General features: G+C 41.2%; 1 protein-coding gene and 1 long non-coding RNA gene across 3 annotated transcripts in view; one reads left to right on the forward strand and one right to left on the reverse strand.

Annotated features, from left to right (window-relative positions):
* The window catches only part of vldlr (very low density lipoprotein receptor), a 30,775-nt gene extending 25,406 nt beyond the window's left edge, over positions 1 to 5,369 (reverse strand). For both annotated transcript variants that reach the window (XM_003216555.4, XM_008103326.3), the window contains exon 1: positions 4,774 to 5,369. In XM_003216555.4, coding sequence (XP_003216603.1) covers positions 4,774 to 4,846 — 73 coding nt within the window. In that variant the 5' untranslated portion in view covers positions 4,847 to 5,369. The remainder of the gene's footprint in view (positions 1 to 4,773) is intronic.
* Positions 5,370 to 5,397: 28 nt separating this feature from the next.
* Positions 5,398 to 20,278, forward strand: LOC134296605 (uncharacterized). The gene is made up of 2 exons (XR_010003398.1): positions 5,398 to 5,614; positions 13,584 to 20,278. It is a non-coding gene; the product is annotated as an uncharacterized LOC134296605 (long non-coding RNA).
* Positions 20,279 to 20,481: the final 203 nt, after the last annotated feature.

Genomic DNA, 20,481 nt, shown 5'->3' on the forward strand with positions numbered 1-20,481 from the left:
GGTTGAGAACCACTGGGCTAGATAATTATGTACCTCTTCTGACCAGCAATGCCTATAAGAGAGCTATTAGGTATTTTTCATATCCCAATATGTGCAAAGAACCCAAAATGTTTAGGGCAATCTCTGCTGTACCAGGTAAATATACACATGAAGGAACTCTTTTATTCGGCATCCTTCTCATCTGACTCTAATTCAGACTTCGGAAAGACTTATGGCACAGCTTTTCCTAATAAAAACAACATTAACCCAAGAACTCCACTTCTGCCCCATCCTTTGAGGGCTATTCCTTTCTTTAAGAGTGTCATGCTTTATTGTTTTATCCTAGCCTACTAAATGAAAGTAGTACTTGAGCCTTCAGCTTAGTGGAGCTGTGTGTCTTCAAAGCATCACTGCTATCATAGCAAGACCTGCCATCGCTATTGTAGCTCGCTCTGTGTACTGATCCAAGGATGTTTAGGAGAAGAGCCAAGATAGTCCAGTACATTTTACAACACCTCTGCCAGCTTATATCTGAAACCACCGAAAACTTGAGGCCAAATAAGAGCGATGGAACATGTTCTCACAGCAGCCATGCAGAGAAAAGGAGTGATGGCCTTGGCAAATAAGTTTGCTTCTTAAAGAGCTTGCTTTCAGAGGCAAATGGCCAAGGAAATTAAACCTTATGCCAGGCCCATAAACGACTGATATGTCTAACTACCACCAGCCTACGTGCAATGCTTGTGCCTCTATTGCTCAGGATGCATTAGGGAAATTAATTAGATTTTGCAAGCCAAATCCTGCATCTATACTATAGAATTAATGCAGTTTAACATCAGTTAAACCAGTCCAACCCCCTGCTTCTTGGCAGGGGGTTGGACTGGATGGCCCATGAGGTCTCTTCCAACTCTACTATTCTATGATTCTATGATTCAGTTAAACTGCGCTTTTAGTGGCAAAGCATGTTAAAGCGCTGAGCTGCTGAACTTGCCGGCCAAAAGGTCGCAGTTTCAAATCCGGGAAGCGGAGTGAGCACCCACTGTTAGCTCCAGCTTCTGCCAACCTAGCAGTTCGAAAATATGCAAATGTGAGTAGAAGGTGTCTACCGACAATGCCAGCTCTTCGGCTTAGAAATGGAGATGAGCACCAACCCCCATAGTCGGACATGACTGGACTTAATGTCAGGGGAAAACCTTTACCTTTAACACCACTTTAATTGCCATAGCTCAATGCTATAGAATCATGATAATTGTAGTTTGGTGAGCTAGGCAGATCTGAATCCCCCAATAATAATTGCAATGCTAGGAACTGGTTACTCAACATCTTATGAACTTTTCGCCTCTCCCTTTCTTATCTTTTCAACCTCATACACTTCAAAGAAAAGAAGCATGTTTAGAAAAACAATGTGGCTTCAGGGGGGCAGATTTATCTAATCAAAGATTTGCAGTCCAAAGGGTTTTTCTTTTATTTTTCTCCTAGAGACACTCATACACTAGTTTAAATTCATACCCTAACCAAAACAGTACCTACCAATATGCATCATCCTAAAGCTAAGTTGCACCATGACTATCACTATTTCCAGTCAAGCTACTTGGGCTGTGTCTACACTGTAAAATTCATGCAGTTTGACACCACTTTGACAAAAAAACGGCTCAATGCTGTGGAATCCTGGGATTTGTAGTTTGGTGAGGTACAAGAATTCTTTGGCAAAGAAGGCTGAAGACTCTGTAAAACTACAACTGCCACCATTCCTTAGCATCATCGAGCCATAGCAGCTTAAGTGAAGCAGTGTAGATGTAGGCCTGATTTCCTGTGGGCCAGTCCCTTTTCTTTCTTTCAATGTCTGTACTGTTATCACCCAGCATATGCCCTTATCAGTAGCAGCCACCAATATTTGGATTACACCCTATCCTGTCCTCTGCTTGGCAGCATGTAGAACAGTGGTTCTCAACTTGTGGGTCCCCAGATGTTTTGGCCTTCAACTCCCAGAAATCTTAACAGCTGGTAAACTGGCTGGGATTTCTGGGAGTTGTAGGCCAAAAAAATGGGGACCCACAGATTGTGAACCGCTAATGTAGAAGTAGTTGATATACTGGGACCTGAAGCCCTCCCAGGGTGATCCTAGGAGCAGCCGAGAAGACAAAAGGAGGTCACTCCCCCTCTCTTGGCACTCCCAATGTATTTAATTTATACTTTGCCTTCCTCCCAGAATGGAGTCCCAAGAAGATGCTTCAATTCCACATTCTTTAGAGTTAAGACAAAACAACACAGCAATAGTCCAGAGAAATAAAAGGAAGTCTTGTTATTTCTACTATCATTATCACTAGCACTATTTCTATAATTGTCATTACTACTACTGATATTGCTATTACTATTGCTATTTCAACTATTATTGCCATTGCTACTATTACTACTATTCCTATTACTCTTATTCCTCCTGCTGCTATTATTGCTGTTAATATTGCTGTTATCATTTTTATTGCTATGGTTCCTATTACTAGAACTGTTATTGCTATTGCCATTGCTATTCCTGCCACCGCCTTTCCCACTATTGCTACTATTGTTATTTCTATTGCTATTCTATTTTTTACTCTCATTACTATTATTGCCATTGATGGAAGCATCAGTTATAACTATTATTGCTATTACTGCTATTCCCATTGCTGTTATAATTGTTGTCACTACTATTGCTTCAATTGCTGCAATTGCTACTACTATTGCTTTATCCCATTGCTGTTATTGCTGTTATAACCATTGCTACCACTATTTATAAATTATTATTGTTGTTACTATAGTACTCTTGCTATTCCCGTTGCTATTATTGCTATGACTATTGTCACTACTATTGATATAATTATTGTGGTTATTGCTATTATTGCTCATATTGCTATTCGCACTGCTGCTATTGCTATTAAGACTATTGTCACTACTGACAGAATTGTTGTTGTTATTACAATGATTGCTACTACAATATTGCTATCCCTACTGCTGTCATTACTGTTGTCACTACTATTGCTACAATTATTACTGTTATTACTGTATTGATACTATTACTATTACATCCCACTGCTGTTATAATGGTTGTTACTACTGATGACAGGATTATTGCTGTTACTACTACTATTGTTCATATTGCTATTGCTAGTAAAGTTATAACCATTGCTGTTGCTGCTATTATAACTGTTGTCACTACTATTCACACAATTATAACTTATTATTGCCACTGCTCATATTGCCATTCCTACTATTGCTATTCCCACTGCTGTTATTGCTATTATCACTACTGATACAAGTTTGGCTGTTATTACTATTATTGTTCATATTGCTATTACTACTGCTGTTACACTTCCAACTGTTGTTACTCCTATTATGACTGTTGTCACTACTATTGCTACAATTATTGCTGTTATTACTGTTATTGCTCAAATTGCTATTCCCACTGCTGTTATTGCTATTATCACTATTGATACAAGCTGTTGCTATTACTATTATTGTTCATATTACTATTACTACTGCTATTACTATTGTTTTATCCCACTGCTATTATTGCTGCTATAACTGTAATTACAGTAGAGTCTCACTTATTCAACACTTATCCAACATTCTGGATTATCCAACGCATTTTTGTAGTCAATGTTTTCAATACATCATGATATTTTGGTGCTAAATTCGTAAACACAGTAATTACTACATAGCATTACTGCATATTGAACTACTTTTACTTTCAAATTTGTTGTATAACATGACGTTTTGGTGCTTAATTTGTAAAATCATAACCTAATTTGATGTTTAATAGGCTTTTCCTTAATCCCTCCTTATTATCCAACATATTTGCTTATCCAACATTCTGCCGGCCTGTTTATGTTGGATAAGTGAGACTCTACTGTACTATTGATACATTATTATTGTTGCTGCTGTTGTTACTCTTGCTTTTCCCACTGCTGTTATTGCTATGACTGGTCACTACTATTGACACAATTATTACTGTTATTACTATTATTGCTACTACTGCTATTACTGCTGCTGTTTTATCCCACTGCTATTATTGCCGTTATAACTGTTGCTACTACTATGGATAAATTATTGTTGTTGCTGTTGTTACTATTGCTCCTCTTGCTCTTTCCACTGTTGTTGCTATTATTCTTGTCACTACTACTGATACAATTATTACTGTTATTACTATTGCTATTTCTACTAATGCTATTCCCACTGCTGTTATTGCTATTATCACTATTGATACAAGTATGCTGTTGTGATTACTACTATTGTTGATATTGCTATTACTTCTGCTGTTGATATTCCCACTGCTGTTATTGCTATTATCACTACTGATACAAGTGTGGTTGTTGTTAGTAGCATTATTGTTCATATTGTTATTACCCCTATTGCTATTCCCATTGCTATTATTGCTATTATCTCTATTGATACAAGTATGGCTGTTGTGATTACTACTATTGTTGATATTGCTATTACTTCTGCTATTGATATTCCCACTGCTGTTACTGCTATTGTGACTGTTGACACGACTATTGCTGTTATTATTGCTCACAGTGCCATGACTAGTACTACTATTGTGCTATCCACCCCACTGCTCTTCCCCCTGTTGTCACTCCTGGGATACCTTGGAGGAGGAAAGGAGACCCGGGGAGGCCAATGCCAAGGCTAGCCTCCCCCTTCCCGCCCCTCCCCTCCCCTCCCCATCTGCAGGGCTTTCCACGCCACGCGAAAGGAAGGAAGGAAGGAAGGAAGGAAGGGAAGGGAAGGGAGACCAGGCAAAGGGGCGCCCCAGTTACTCACCGCGCGCTCCTCGCCCCCGGAGCCCGGCCAGCAGCAGCAGCAGCAACAGCGCGAGCCCCCAGCAGCAGCCCATGCTGCGGACCCAGCGCCCCGAGTCCCAGGCAGCCAAGAGGGAAGGGGAGGGGGTGGCTCTGGAGGAGGGTGTCCTCTCTCTCTCTCTCTCTCTCGCTCTCTCTTGCCCAAGCAACAATGCAATGGGAGAGAAAAGGAAGGAAGCAAAGCAGGCGGCAGCTCCAGCAGGAAAAGCAGGCTGGCTATAGGTGTGATGATGATGATGAAAGGGGGAAAATAAAATTAAAAAAAAAAATCAAGGGGATGGAAGGAAGGAAGGCGCGCGTGCACAGCGCCAGCCAACCCGCTCTCTTTCTCTGTGTGTGTCTCTTTCTCGCGCACGCACGCGCCTCTCTTTCTCTCTCGGCTCGCGAGGAGGAGCAGGAGGCACGAGACGCTGGCAAGGGAGGGGGCTGCTGCTGCTGCTCCTCCGCGCTCTCTTATACGCGTGCGCGCGCCTGGGAATGGGAAAGTGAGTGAGTGAGTGAGAGAGTGAATGCGTGCCGGTGAATCTCGGGCGCCTGCCCTGCCTGCCTCTGGTTGGCTCTCTCTCGGGCTCCTCCAATCCCCGCCTTTGATTTCCTGATCCGCGCAACCTGCGAGGAAAGCCCGGCAGGGTCCTTTGGCCGGAGGACGACCCCGCGGAAGGTGGGTGGGAGAGTGGGTGGGTCCGGGTCCTCGCCCTCCCTCCCTCCTTCCCTCCTTCCCGCCCAGCTGGCGCCGATGAGCCTCCGCCCAGGTGAAGCTGCCTCCACCTGAGGACTAGCCGCTTGGACCTTCCAACCCCGCGGTAAGTCCTTTTAGGATTAGGATCGCGCCCCCGCCCTCACCTTTTGCAAGGCTAGCGCTGACTGGGGGCCAAATAAACGGCCAATGGATACTACTCTCCCGTGATTGGTTCTTCCTTCTCCCCCGCGTGGATGTGTCCACACACAGGCTTCTATCCGGAATTGCACGCCTTTGGCAGGAGCCCGGGTTTTTGTTGGAAAGCGCACGGGGAGAACAATGGCTCAATATTATTATGATAAGGAGAATATGTATAATATAATATTATAGTATTACATAATATTATAGTGTAGTGATAATCAGGTTGTACAATGATGTAATACAGTAGAGTCTCACTTATCCAAGCTAAACGGGCCAGCAGAACCTCGGATAAGCAAATATCTTGGATAATAAGGAGGGATTAAGGAAAAGCCTATTAAACATCAAATTAAGTTATGATTTTACATATTAAGCACCAAAACATCATGTTATACAACAAATTTGACAAAAAGTAGTTCAATACGCAGTAATGTTATGTTGTAATTACTGTATTTACAAATTTAGCACCAAACTATCATGATGTATTGAAAACATTGACTACAAAAATGCCTTGGATAATCCAGAACCTTGGATAAGCGAGTCTTGGATAAGTGAAACTCTACTGTACAATGATATAGTATTATATAATGTTATAATATAGCAATACAATGTTATACTATATTCTAAGTAAAGGTTTCCTCTGACATTAAGTCCAGTCGCGTCCAACTCTGGGGGTTGGTGCTCATCTCCATTTCTAAGCCGAAGAGCCGACGTTGTCCATAGACACCCCCAAGGTCATGTGGTTGGCATTACTGCATGGAGTGCCATTACTTTCCCGCTGGAGCGGTACCTATTTATCTACTCACATTTACATGTTTTCGAACTGCTATGTTGGCAGAAGCTGGAGCTAACAATGGGCGCTCACTCCACTCCATGACATGGGCCATTTGGAAGTGGAGCTCAGTTGGGTGTGATGCCAAGTGAAGGGACAATGTCATGACACCCATTGCTTGTCGCCTTGTGCATACCCTCAAGCAGATCTCTTTGGATTGCAGTCTTTGTTGTATCCAATCAGGAATCAGTTTTGTTGATCTCAGTGATATTTAGCTTTAGCATAAGATCCTTACATTGTGGGAGCCCCCAGTCGGAGCAGCTAATTGGAGCAGCTAATCAGCCTAATCGAAAGGGATTTGGAGCCCTGGTGGGGCAGTGGATTAACCTGCTGAGCTGCTGAACTTGCTGACCAAAAGGTTGGCAATTCGAATCCGGGGAACAGAGTGAGCTCCCGCTACTAGTCCCAGCATCTGCCAACCTAGCAGTTCGAAAACATGCAAATGTGAGTAGATCAATAGGTACTGCTCCAGCGAGAAGGTAACTGCGCTTCATGCAGTCATGCTGGCCACATGACCTTGGAGGTGTCTACGGACAATGCCATCTCTTCGACTTGGAAATGGAAATGAGCACCAACCCCCTGAGTCTGATATGACTAGACTTAATGTCAGGGGAAAACCTTTACCTTAAATTGTGGGTTTTAAAGCCTCGAACCTACTTGGTGTGGGCATGTGCCTTCATTGATACCATAGGGTTTTCTTAGGAAAAGACACTCGAGGTGGTTTTGCCAGTTTCTTCTTCTGAAATACATCCTGCAGCACCTGGAGATAAACCAATTAAACTGTCAGACTTCTGGGGATTTAAAATGGGCCTGACTTCTCAGTTGGCATTGATGGGATTGCTCTGTTATCCTCTGATAATCCTTATTCTGCACACTATCTGGTGTATTGATTATACTGATCTTCCTTCTTTATAGCGTTAATTATTTTCTTTCTCATGGGCTACTGTAGTTCAGTCACTAATAACTGAAATGCAATATTGAAATCGGTAAGAACTACTGAGGGGAAAAAAGAGTTTTGTAAGCCTTCTCTCATTTCTGGCGTAGTTCATCTGTCTTTTTAACAGCTGCACAAAAGGGAGAAAGTAACATGTTACCTCTTTACATCATATACCGCATTGCTTACTGGAAAGTGTTTGCTTCACCTGTTGGATTTTTGCCTAACTCATGGCTGTCAGCTTTTGGACTGCAAAACACAGTAACCACCCCACTTTCCCAGTGTCAGATTTACTTTGTTGTGTGCCTTTAAGTCATTTCCAGCCGGTAGTAATCCTAAAATGACCCTATCACTTTAGAAAATTCAGAATTTTCTTGGCAAGATTTATTCAGAAGAGATTGTGATTGAAGGAATGTGATTTCCCAAAGGTCACCCAATGGGTTTCTATGGCCGAGTGGGGATTCGAACCCAGGTCTCTAAAGTTGTAGTCCAACACTCAAACCATTGAGCCATGCTGGCGTTCATAAGAATATGTATGTCTCACTAAAAACTGCTTAGTCTCAAACATATTACATGGAGGTAAATCCCTTTCATTTCAGGAGCATGCTGAATTTACATCAATTCCTATTGTACTCAACAAAAAGCGTTTGCTAGAGCTAAACTGGTAGTGTGGTTGTTTTCCTGTAATGAATATATGAAAGGCGGATGATGATTATCTTTAAAGACGCAAGAAGATCAATCACTGGCAATTCCTTTGGATGCAGCTGTACTAAATGCTTAGGGGCCTAATGACTGTCTACACTTTACTGCTGGAAATATTAGCGCAGCATAAGTGCAGCTGCCAATGGCACAATGCATGGAGCACTTTTTACATTCACCGAATAGATCCAGTAAATCCACAGCTGGTGTACTGCAATATCGAGGTGACTTTGGGCTTCTTTTTCTCACTGTATAGGAAAGGGATATATACTGTACTTTGAAAACTCCCTTGCACGGTGATACAATGTTCATCTGTGCAACAGTGACGGTGTTGGAATTCCTATTGCAAGCTATTAAGCTGGTGTCCACAGTAATCTTTTTTTCGTGCCAGTGGCATGGTAAGTGCTCTGGGTTTCGATTTGAACTTTAGAGAAGCCAGCCAAACCCTAACTCCTAATCCTGGGTTGTCTACACCATAGAATTAATGCACTTTGACACCTGTGCTGTAGAATCCTGGGAGTTGTAATTTGGTGAGGCACCAGCCATCTTTGGCAGGGAAGGATAAAGACCTGGTGAAATTACACCTCCACGATTCCATTGCATTGAGCCTAGGCAGTTAAAGTGGTGTCAAACTGCATTAATTCTACAGTGTAAACACCCCCCCCCCAAATATCTGCAGAATAGGTTCAGCATCTGGACTAGCTTGTTTAATGTTTGATTTAAGACATGGAATGGAAGCTACCAGTCTCCACTGTCTGAAGCAAATTATAAGTGAGCCTTTGAGCCTTGGCCGGTTTACTTCGGCAGGGTGATGACAGCTGATGACTGATGAGTATCCTTAGTCACTGGGTTGTTGTGCATTTTCTGGGCTGTATGGCTATGTTCCAGAAGTGATGCAGCCCAGAAAATGCACAACAACCCAGTGATTCCGGCCATGAAAGCCTTCGACAACATATTCTCAGTCACTGTTATTGCTTGGAGTAATGAGAATGTTAATCCAACACATCTGGAAGGAGCCAACTTTAGGAAAGCTGTATTACTACTGTGTTTGTAGCTATTTCACAAAAAAACAGTATCCTTGCACACTAGCAGATTATGTTCCACTTTCTTTGGGCGCATCTACACTGTAGAATGAATGCAGCTTGACATCACACTAATTGACATGGCTCAGTGCTATGGTGGTGCAATGGGTTAAACCTTTGTGCAAGCTGGATTGCTGACCTGAAGGCTGGGTTGCTGACCTGAAGGCTGTCGGTTCGAATCCGTGAGATGGGGTGAGCTCCCCTCTGTCAACTAGCTTGCAGGTCATGAGAGAGGCCTCTCAGCAGGATGGTAACACATCCAGGGGTCCCCTGGGCAATGTCTCTGTAGACTGCCTATTATCTCATACCAGAAGCGACTTGCAGTATGTTCTCAAGTCGCTTCTGACATGATTAAAAAATGCAATCCTGGGAGCTGTAGTTTAATGAGGTACCAGTATTCTTTGGCAGTAAATACTAAAAACCATGTAAAACTACAACTCTCAAGGCCGCACAGCAAGTGGTGCCAAAACTGCATTTTAATTCTACAAGTGTAGATTAATCTTTTTATTTTCTCATTAAGCCAATTAGGCCAATCTAAAATTAATTGTGAGAACATCTGTTTGGATGGATTGTAAATTATTGCCATTTCTTTCAGGTGATGAAAGGACTCTAGCAAAATGGATCTGCTTTGGAAACTGGCTGGTTGCCACTGATTTCCTTAGCTTCTTGTTCATGTATTTTTCCATCCAAGTCGTGTGGCTTTTACGTCTTAAAAAGAAACAACACATAAAAGCACATGACCTTGCCTTCAGATAGCACGTTCTCCTCACTCTGATGTTGGAATGTGTGTACACTCATGCCGTCCTTTTTATACTGTCGCTTGTTGGAATTCAATTTGAAAATGTACTTAGATCCTCAAGAAAGGGAGATTCTGTTCCAGATACATTCTCATGCGTGCACATGGTTCTCCGATTCAAAAGACTTGACCCTCCTATAGAAGCAGGAAAGCATTACTTCTGCTTTCTCTTGTCTAGGATTATAGTTAAATGTTAATTTTGTAAAATGACACGGAGGGATCCTATAATTAAAGCTTTAACTTGCATTTGAAAGAGAAACATGCTCATTTGTACTGTTTGAACATTCAGTTGGAAGCCATCCAGCAAGAAAAAAGTGAGATAAAGAGAGAACAGAATAAAGCACATTTTATTCTGTTCATGGTAGGATTTTAGAACTGAGACATCCTGAAACCACTCAAACTCATAAGTATTACAGGCATCTCATGGTATCTTTAATTGTAAGCAGTTTCAAGTTAAGCAGGTTCTTTTTCACTGGCCACTTTACTGAAGCAGACTTGCATGTATTTTTGGAGTTATGGTCAACTTGTGTTGATATTAACAACAAGATCTATAACTGGCATAATTCCATACAGGAAGAGGAAGGGAACACATGGTTTTTCTTTTGGTATCAGGCCATGGTAAAAAAAAGAGAGAATACATATTTGCAAGTGCCTTTTTATATAGGAAGATAAAGGTGAGAGGAGCCAGCATGATGTAGTGTTTTGAGTGTTGGAGTTTGAATGCTGCTCAGCCATGGAAACCCACCTTGGCAAGTCATATACCCTCAGCCTCAGAGGAAGGCAAAAGAAAGCCCACACTGAACAAATCTTGCCAGTAAAAGTTTGTGATATGTTGTCATAAGTGAGGGACCGCCTCACTCCCTACAAACCCCAGAGATCCCTCCGTTCTGAGGACCAAGACCTGTTGGAAGTCCCCAGTTTTAAGACCTTGCTTCTAACAGCAACTAGACGCAGAGCCTTTTCAGCAGTGGCGCCATCTCTCTGGAACACCTTGCCACCTGAAGTCCGTGCCTTGAGGGACTTGTTGGCTTTCCGCAGGGCATATAAGACACACCTATTTTGGCAGGCCTTTGAGTTCTGTTAGATGTTTTAAAAGGTGCTTTTAGGATGTTTTAAAGATTGTTTTAAAGATGTTTTAAGATGTTTTTAAATTGTTGATTTTAGCCGGGTCTTGTAAGCCGCCCCGAGCCCTAGGGGAGTGGCGGCATATAAGTTTGAAAAATAAATAAATAAATAAATAAAATAAGTCAGAAATGACTTGGAAGGATACAATAACATAAATCATGTATGCTGTTAACGCATTGAATTCTGAAGAATCTTTTAGCTTTTCCTTTAGTTAAGCGTTATCAGAAAATGCACTATCTGAGTGTTATGAGGAATTACTGCTAATATGTTGGTTGAAAGATGGCTTCAGTTCCAGATCTTGCTTGGACCATGGTGGTATGAGACGATGATTATTTTGATAAAATCACATGTGATATATATTTTTTGGTTTTGGGAAGCATGGTACCCCAGACCCCAAAGGGGATTTCAAGTGGAGTTATGTAGCTTAGCATAGAAGCTGCAACAGGAATGTAGACTCTGATGGCTCCCATGCCAGTGGAGTGATGTATCTTCTCAAGGCTATAATCTACACTTTCAATGAGCAGCCCAAGGGTGCAACACATATGTTTTATGATAGAGTTCAGCACCTTTGGTGGTCCCTTGAAAGTTAGAATTAAACATGGGGTGAAGTCAGTGCTTTACTGACATCAGAGCCATCAGCTGCTAGTACAGTGGTTCTCAACCCGGGGTCCCCAAATGTTTTTGGCCTACAACTCCCAGAAATCACAACCAATTTACCAGCTGTTAGGATTTGAAGGCTAAAAACATCTGGGGACTCCAGGTTGAGAACCACTGTGCTAGTGGTAAAGTTTTGAGAAAAAAAACACTATGAGGGGTCTAGTAAAGCAATAGGTATGGATCATCATGCACTGGAAAGCAGATGTTCCACATGTTTTTGGATTAACAGTTTTTCACTGGACAATACCATCCATGTACCTGCAATAGCAGTACTCCCAATTTCACTTACCTGCATATGAAAAAATATTCTCTAGAGCAATGGTTCTCAGCCTGGGTGTCCCCAGGTGTTTTGGCCTACAGCTCCCAGAAATCCCAGCCATTTTACCAGCTTCTTGGCAGGGGGTTGGACTAGATGGCCCATGAGGTCTCTTCCAACTCTATTATTTTATTATTCTATGATTTTATGTTAGGATTTCTGGGAGTTGATGGCCAAAACATCTAGGGATCCACAGGTTGAGAACCACTGCTCTAAAGATATTTTCTAGGTTGTCCAGCATGGTTGTATGGCATGCTTCCACCAGAAGTTGACCACAGAGTCATACTGGAGGGCCTAGAAATGCTAGAGAGGAGCGAAGATATGTTCTCTATGCATTTTTATGTCTTCCACTACAATTCTATGGTATGCTTCCACCAGAAGTCTTTTGTTTCAGTAGAGTTCATTATTATTTCAAATTTTCGCAGCAAGTTCAGGAACGTGTTTCCTATGGATATGAGGACTGTACTGTATTGTGCTTTTAAAATGTTGGTGAAAAGGTGAGATATAAATTAAACAAATGCTTTAGGAGACCACAATGGTTGCCTATAAAGGGAGCAGTAGGGTAATATATGGGGATTTGTTCTGTTCCCGGATGCTGTTATTTTTTTCTGCTGTTTCCAGATAACTCATATACACTAAAGGAGGCGGCACCACAAACCTCACGATTTTGTTGGGAGGTTTGTTTGGACACAGAGAAATCTTTCTACCTTTTCTTTCCAAAAAGCCCACAATTTAGCTGTTCTGCCAAACCTTGCTAGGATGGAAGAGCCCTTTTCCATACTTGCTTATTAGTGCTTTAATAAAAAAAGAATGTCTGTGTCTCAGGTCACTGAAGAATCACTTCCTTTCTCTTGAAGGAGAGAGGACACAGGCTGGAATTTGCAGAATGGTAATAAATAGCTGCAGTGCATAAATGTTATTAGTAAGCACTTCATGGGTTTACGATCCAGACATATCAGAGAGGGAGAATACAACATGGTTACATCCAATTTTCTTAACTTTTAAAAAAGATGGGTTTTGTTGTGTTTTTTGTTTAAACAAAGTGTAGGGCAAATCTTGTTTTAGCACCCTCCAGGTGTTTGGACTTCAACTCCCACAATTCCTAACAGCCAGTCTAGAGGACCCAAGTTTGCCCATGCCTGATCTATGCTAGAATTAATGCAGTTTGACAGCACTTTCATGGCCATGGCTCAATGCTATGAAATCCTGGAAGTTGTAATTTGGTCAGGCAGCAAGACATTGAATTAAGCCTTGGTGGTGAAAGTGCCATCAAACTACATTAATTCTACACTATAGATACCGCTTTGTATCCTTTTAAAAATACAAACTAGTGTGGTTAGAAAAACAGCCATGGGTTTGCATTTTCCAGTCATGCTCTATAGCAATGGAAATTCTTACTTCAGAACACATTTTGACATTGTAAATGAATAATATTTTCTTTTGGATGCTTACAGGCTGTGGAAGATGTCAATATTTCCCTGAAACAAGATTAATCAATGGGCAGAGATCATGTTCCGGAAATTGACTGTGGGTGGAAACAACATTGCATCATTCAAGGTGTGCATCACCATTAACTTTGCTTTCTGCATCCATCATGGACATCCAGCTTCAGAAAGACGTTACGGCTCAAGTCATGACAGGAATTATAATTATGAGCACTGTCTGGTTTGTTCTAACGGATGTGACTGTTAAGAAAAACGTACTATGGGAGAAGATTTGGTTTGCCAATAAAACTATTAAGGAATCTTGGGAGATCAACTCGGGATTACATTTAGAACTACAAACAATGAGCGTCAGCTACTATTTGGATTGCGGATGACCAATAACTTTTTGGTTTTTGAAAAAGAAAATTTCCTTGGATTGATCCCAGCCTATAAATATTTACTATGGAAGTTTTCAAGACTATTTGCAGACTGCTGTATGGCTAATGCTACAGAAAGCATAAAATGAAGATTGAAACTGAATACCAGTCATGTGACAAAAGACTGATATGATTAATAGTACTGGCTACTTGTTCTGAATAGTCCTTTCAGAACATCAGATATTCAAAAATATTTTTGCTTTTCAGATTGTTTTGAAATTTGTCATACATTATTAACATGCCTGCACATTTACCATATACAGTGGAGTCTCACTTACCCAACATAAACGGGCCGGCAGAATGTTGGATAAGCGAAAATGTTGGATAATAAGAAGGGATTAAGGAAGAGCCTATTAAATGTCAAATTACATTATGATTTTACAAATTAAGCACCAAAACTTCATGTTTTACAACAGATCAACAGAAAAAGCAGTTCAATACATGGTAACGTTATATAGTAATTACTGTATTTACAAATTTAGCACAAAACGTTGCAGTGTATTGAAAACATTGACTATAAAAACATTGGCTACTTACAAATTGACTACAAATAAAGATAGAATTGCATAAAATGAACTTTCAGTAACAACATTGTCGGAAATTAAATCCGTAAAATGTTCACTCCTTGCTGCCTAGAGAAACAGCTGTGGATCCGGGCAGGAGGCAGACTGCGTTGGATAATCCAGAATGTTGGATAAGTGAAGGTTGGATAAGTGAGACTCTACTGTATACTTGTGTATAAAATGATCTCATGTAAGTCAAGGGCAGGCTTTGGGGCCAAAATTATGGATTTTGATAAGATACATAAATAAGTTGATGATCATTCTGTGGAGATGGGAAAACACCACTGTTGCCTCAGGAGGCCAGCTATCCTTTGCCGCTGTTGCCATCACTTCCGCACCCTCACATTCAAAAAAATCAGAAATGGCTCTGGGACATTGAGAGTAGATATAACTAGTGTATCTTTTGGGTTATCCTGGGTGGACTATTACAGGGGTCCTCAAACTTTTTAAATAGAGGAACAGTTGGTCCCTCAGACTGTTGGGGGGGAATTATAGTTCGAAAAAAAGAAAACATGAATTCGTATGCATACTGCACATATCTTATTTGTAGTGCAAAAAACTACAAAAGAACAATACAATATTTAAAATGAACAACTTTAACCAACATAAACTTACCAGTGTTTCAATGGGAAGTGTGGGCCTGCTTTTGGCTAATGAGATAGGTTAATTAGGATTGTTGTTGTGTGTCTCAAAGTCATTTGAGACTTAGGGCGACCCTGTCTATAAAGTTTAGGGCAGGGGCCAGGTCAGTGACCTTGGAGGGCTGCATTTGGCCTACTGACCTTAGTTTGGGGACCCCAATACTGTGGTCTTGCTTTTTGCCACTCGACTCAGAGAAGGCAATGGTTACTTCTTATACAGAGAGAGAGCGAGAGCGAAAGCGGGGGGAGAGTGTTAATGTGTAGTATTTGCATTTACCTATGGATAAGCTGACCCAGGTTTTTTGGACTGAGTTTTTGATTTAAGTTTATAGACATATACATGGGTACAGTAAGGCAATTGTGACATTTTTGACAGGAACATATATATAATAATGCAATGATAATTAAAACTGCAAAAATGATTCCAGTTCAAGGCCATTCAGTGGACTTCCATGGCCGAACAGGCATTTGAACCCTGGTCCTCTGGAGTTCTAGCTATGACACTTAAACCATTACTCCATGCTGTCCATGTGCACCCATTGAAATGCTAGAATAAATTTCACTCAATTAACTTCATCAAGATGAGTCAGACATGTGTGGTGCCAAGTTGGAAAGGTTAAGGCACACGCTTGAGTTGCCAGCTGAAATTAAGGGTGGTGCTTCCGTCCTTTTAAGGGTTATGTAGAAGAATTTCCCTAGGTGTTCCTTGTCAAATGCCTGCGTGACAAGGAACACATGCCAAATTTCCCTCTTCTACACAGCCATTAAAGGGATAGGAACCTTGTCCCTTATTTCACTTGGCAACACTAGCACACATGTTCCTGACAACACAGAGTGTCTGGGGTCAGTGAGGTGGATGCCTTGGAGAAATGTACAGTGTGAAAGCTCTTTGGCAGGGTTATCTGTCTTCCCTCTCTTACACTCTAGCACTGTTTGAAAATTTTAATGAAGTCAGTCTTGCTGCTCCCAAGAGTGAAATCCTCAGTCATTACAATGGCTGGAGAATCATTCCTGCTGAGCTGAAATGTTTCTATTTTGAGAAGGTTAATTAGCGGATTACTAATGAGGAATGACTTAATAATAGCAGCTGTTTCAGCTTCAGGATCTTCCAGTACTCCCAATGTGGTGTTTCTATTTATTATTCCATTGAGAAAGATTTGTGGGATAGAAGTGTACTGTATTTTTTAGCACCAAGAATTTTCGTAACACTTAAAGAATCTGCCTACAATTTCACCAGTATTGAATATCCTGTTCTCAAGAGATGGGAATAACGCGGAAGTAAAAAAGCAGGTGCTGTGGGGGGAATGAAGTAAATAGCTGTTAGCAGAGGAGAGAGCTGACAAGTGCTCCTAGAGATTAAGACAATTACCCAGCTGTTGAAACATGTTGGAAGATTTCATGCAAGGATGTCTGAAAAGGCTACTTCATGTGCTTTACAACAGTGCCTCTTCTCAATTGTTGCTCCTCCTGACTTTTTGGACATCTCCCAGGAGTCTCAGCCAGCCAGGAATTTTGTGGAGTTGAAGCCAAAAGCATCTGGAGGACCAAAATTTGAGGACCACTGTGATACAAGTCATTTAGAGCTGTGACATACCTAACAGCTGGCTTTCAATTATTCAAATTATGGAAAACAAGATCTCATTCTGTTCCATTCAATGGCAGTTTACTATCATTTTGTTCCACATGAACCACAGAATAGTTTTATTGGTACTGTAACCATAAACAGCCAGCCAGACAGAAATGGGAGGGAAGGGAAGGATAAAAAAATCCAAGTAAACCAAATAAAACTGCAACAGTGGAAAAGCGCATTTGCATAGAGTTCTATGAGAGTGAAATATCTAGATAAATAGCCATATGATATTGAGGTCTCTAATACATGGTGTTCAATGTTCATGGTGTCCAATGGTGTTGTCAGATCTTCCAGATCCACAGGATCTGATGCCAACTGTATCTTTCTAGGAAGGAAGAAATAAAGCTTTCTAGGGAAGCGCTTAATTGCTGGACATAAGATCAGATAGGAGTCGCAATGGCAGCTCAAGTCACAGCTGCAGCTTAAGCTGATCCACATATGGTTCCTTTTTTTTTTTTTTGAGGCATGCCTGCGGGTTGAACTCCAGCCAGCGCTGGGAAATGAGGCTGCAGTACAATATAGTATCTTCAGAATCTACAAAGTCCTCACGTAGCCAAGGAGAGCGATAAGCCCTTTATGCTGATATTGCAAAACGGAAAGGTGACGGACACGGATGCACCACGTCTTTCCCCTCCTGCTGCCACTCTTCCCGCTTGGCCTTCCCAGAATAGCTGAGAATGAATTGTTGTTGCAAGTGAGCCTGTTGCCTGGGATTTGCTGCTCTTGAAATATATCTCATGAAGTCCTGTTGTTGGATAGGACTATTGCTGTTTTTAAATTACCAGTGACAATGGGGTGTCATGAGTATAGTGGCTTTCAAGGACAGGAACTGAAAGCATGTCTAAAATGAGAAAGATCTAGGCAAGATGGGCTGAGATGTTGATTTATATGGTATAAGACATACACATAGACATTTCTGATGTAGTTAGTTTTCTGTGCATGGAAAACATTGGGCTGCACAGTGGGACCTTAGTATCTGCTTGGATTTGGTTCCAGGGCTCCCAGTAGATAACCAAAATCCTTGGATATCCAAGTTCCTTAGATATACTGACATAGTAAAGGGGTGTTCAGTAGATAAAATGGCAAAATCAAGGTTTGTTTGTTTTTTGTATTTTTGGTGTGTGTGTGTGTGTGTGTGTGTGAGTGAGTGAGTGTGATACTGCCAAGTCATGGATGGTTGAACCTGTGGATACAGAGGGCTGACTGTATATCCCTATACACAGCAACAGGTACATTGAAAGTTTTATGGACACAATTGTGTAAACAGATAAAGGACTCGAGTATTTAATTAGAACATTTCAAATAGCCATGCAAGATTATACTTGTAGACTTCTTTCTAAGCTTTGGAGAGGATGCAGGTCAATAAAGAACTTAATCCTTCACTTCCTACTGCAGTCAAGAGGTTCAATAGGGCTAGCCCACAGCATCATATCACATATTGCTTGAGATCCTACATTGTTCAGCATAAAGAGTCTACATATGGAACATATGGAGCTCCAACATGACACCTATCACCATCCCCAGGACTTTGCTTGGCTGTGATAAACCTATGGCTGATTCCATGGCTGGTAGAGGAAGGGACAAGGCAAAACTAAAGCAGCATCTGACTCTATTCCCATGACCAGATGCAAACCAAGGACATCACCAAGATTCATATGGTCCTCCAAAGATTTTCAATAGAAGATCTTATAAAACTAAAATTCTCACAAGTCCATAGTATTCAACCAGGACAGTTAAAGTGGTGTTAGGCAAAGGTAAAGGTTTCTCCTGACGTTAAGTCCAGTCATGTCCGACTCTGGGGGTTGGTGCTCATCTCCATTTCTAAGCCGAAGAGCTGGCGTTGTCTGTAGACACCTCCAAGGTCATGTGGCTGGCATGACTGCATGGAATGCCGTTACCTTCCCACTGGAGCGATACCTATTGATCTACTCACATTGGCATGTTTTTGAACTGCTAGGTTGGCAGAAGCTGGAGCTAACAGTGGGCGCTCACTCCGTTCCCCAGGTTTGAACCTGGGACCTTTTGGTCTGCAAGTTCAGCAGCTCAGCGCTTTAACACACTGAGCCACCGCAGGTGTTAAACTGCATTAATTCTTCAGTGCAAATGGACCCTGATTCCCTATTTTCTTTCCCAGCAGAGAAGAGAGGAACAGCCTGTGAATAGGTTGTTCTTCCCACTCATTCCAATAGACAGGAACTCCCAGAACAATCAATCATATTCATTCCTCCTGCTCCAATAGGACATGCTTTATTGGCACTTTTCTTCCATTTTCCAGAACTTTTCTATTTCCCATTTTCCAGAACTTTTCTATTTCTCATTTTCCTTTACTGTCTCCACTCCAATTCTACCTTTTCTTCTCTGAAAAGAAAAGACCAAAATGATACATATACATGTGTAAGGTGGACTTATTCTTGCATATATCACTAACAGGATGCCAGGCAGAATCTGAGGAAGCCCGCTGGATTGGCAGTGGAATCTTTCTTCAACATGGATGATAGGACCACATCTTTTGCTGCATCTGAAGGCAACAAACTGCTATTTGTAGTACAACAGTCTCCTCCAACATCTAACTGCTTCTTCATTTGACCTTTTTTTTAAAAAAAAAAAACAACAACTTTATTTTGAGGGGATTTTTAAAGGCATCAACATATTTCAAATGAGGATATATAAACAATATGCAATTTGTTAGACAACGAACAAAAGCATAACAGTTGACAGCAGCAATTAAAAATCTTTTACAAAGATCTAGTAACAACTATGTAGGATACACAGAAGCCCCTGATGGGGCAGCGGGTTAAACTGCTGAATTGCTAAACTTGCTGACCAAAAGGTCAGTGGTTCAAATCTGGGGAGCGGGGTGAGCTCCTGCTGTTAGCCCCAGCTTCTGCCAACCTAGCAGTTCGAAAACATGAAAATATGAGTAGATCAATAGGTACTGCTGCAATGGTGCTCCATGCAGTCATACTGGCCACATGACCTAGGAGGTGTCTACAGACAACTCTGGCTCTTCATCTTAGAAATGGAGATGAGCACCAACCACTAGAGTTGGACATGACTAGACTTAATGTCAGGGGAAAACCTTTACCTTTACCTTACCTAAGATACCTTTCCATAGGGCCTGATACTGAAGATGAAGTATATATATGGGGCGAGGAAAGAGAAACAGATTATGTATTTGTGAATGATGATGGACACACACATACATACAAACATATATGAATATCATTCACAAATATAATAAAGAAATGCCCTGTTTTATTGAATATACTGTGACTTTCAGCATTTCTAATAATCCTAACTTCATTCCCAGGTTTTCCATTGGTGCAGAACTTCAGAACCTCTTTTTCCATTGTTGGATTTTTTTTACCCTTTCCCTATGGCAACATTATTTCAAGAAGAAAATCTTCATCTTGAAGTATACTGCCATCTTCCAAATAAAACAAGTGAAACATTTTCCTAGAGTGTTGTAATCTATTCTGTTTCTTAAAAAGTTTATATCCAGAGCCAGCATACCACATCCTACTGCTATTACAATATTCCCAGTTTCCCCCATTCTTTCCAACAGCAGTGGGTTGTAGAATTGTTTGTATAACTGAAATGTGCTGGAGCAAAATTTTACCTTAAATTACCTTAAATTTAAATATCATTTAAGACAGT

Source organism: Anolis carolinensis, chromosome 2 (assembly GCF_035594765.1).
Source record: "Anolis carolinensis isolate JA03-04 chromosome 2, rAnoCar3.1.pri, whole genome shotgun sequence".
NCBI classification, from domain to species: domain Eukaryota; kingdom Metazoa; phylum Chordata; class Lepidosauria; order Squamata; family Dactyloidae; genus Anolis; species Anolis carolinensis.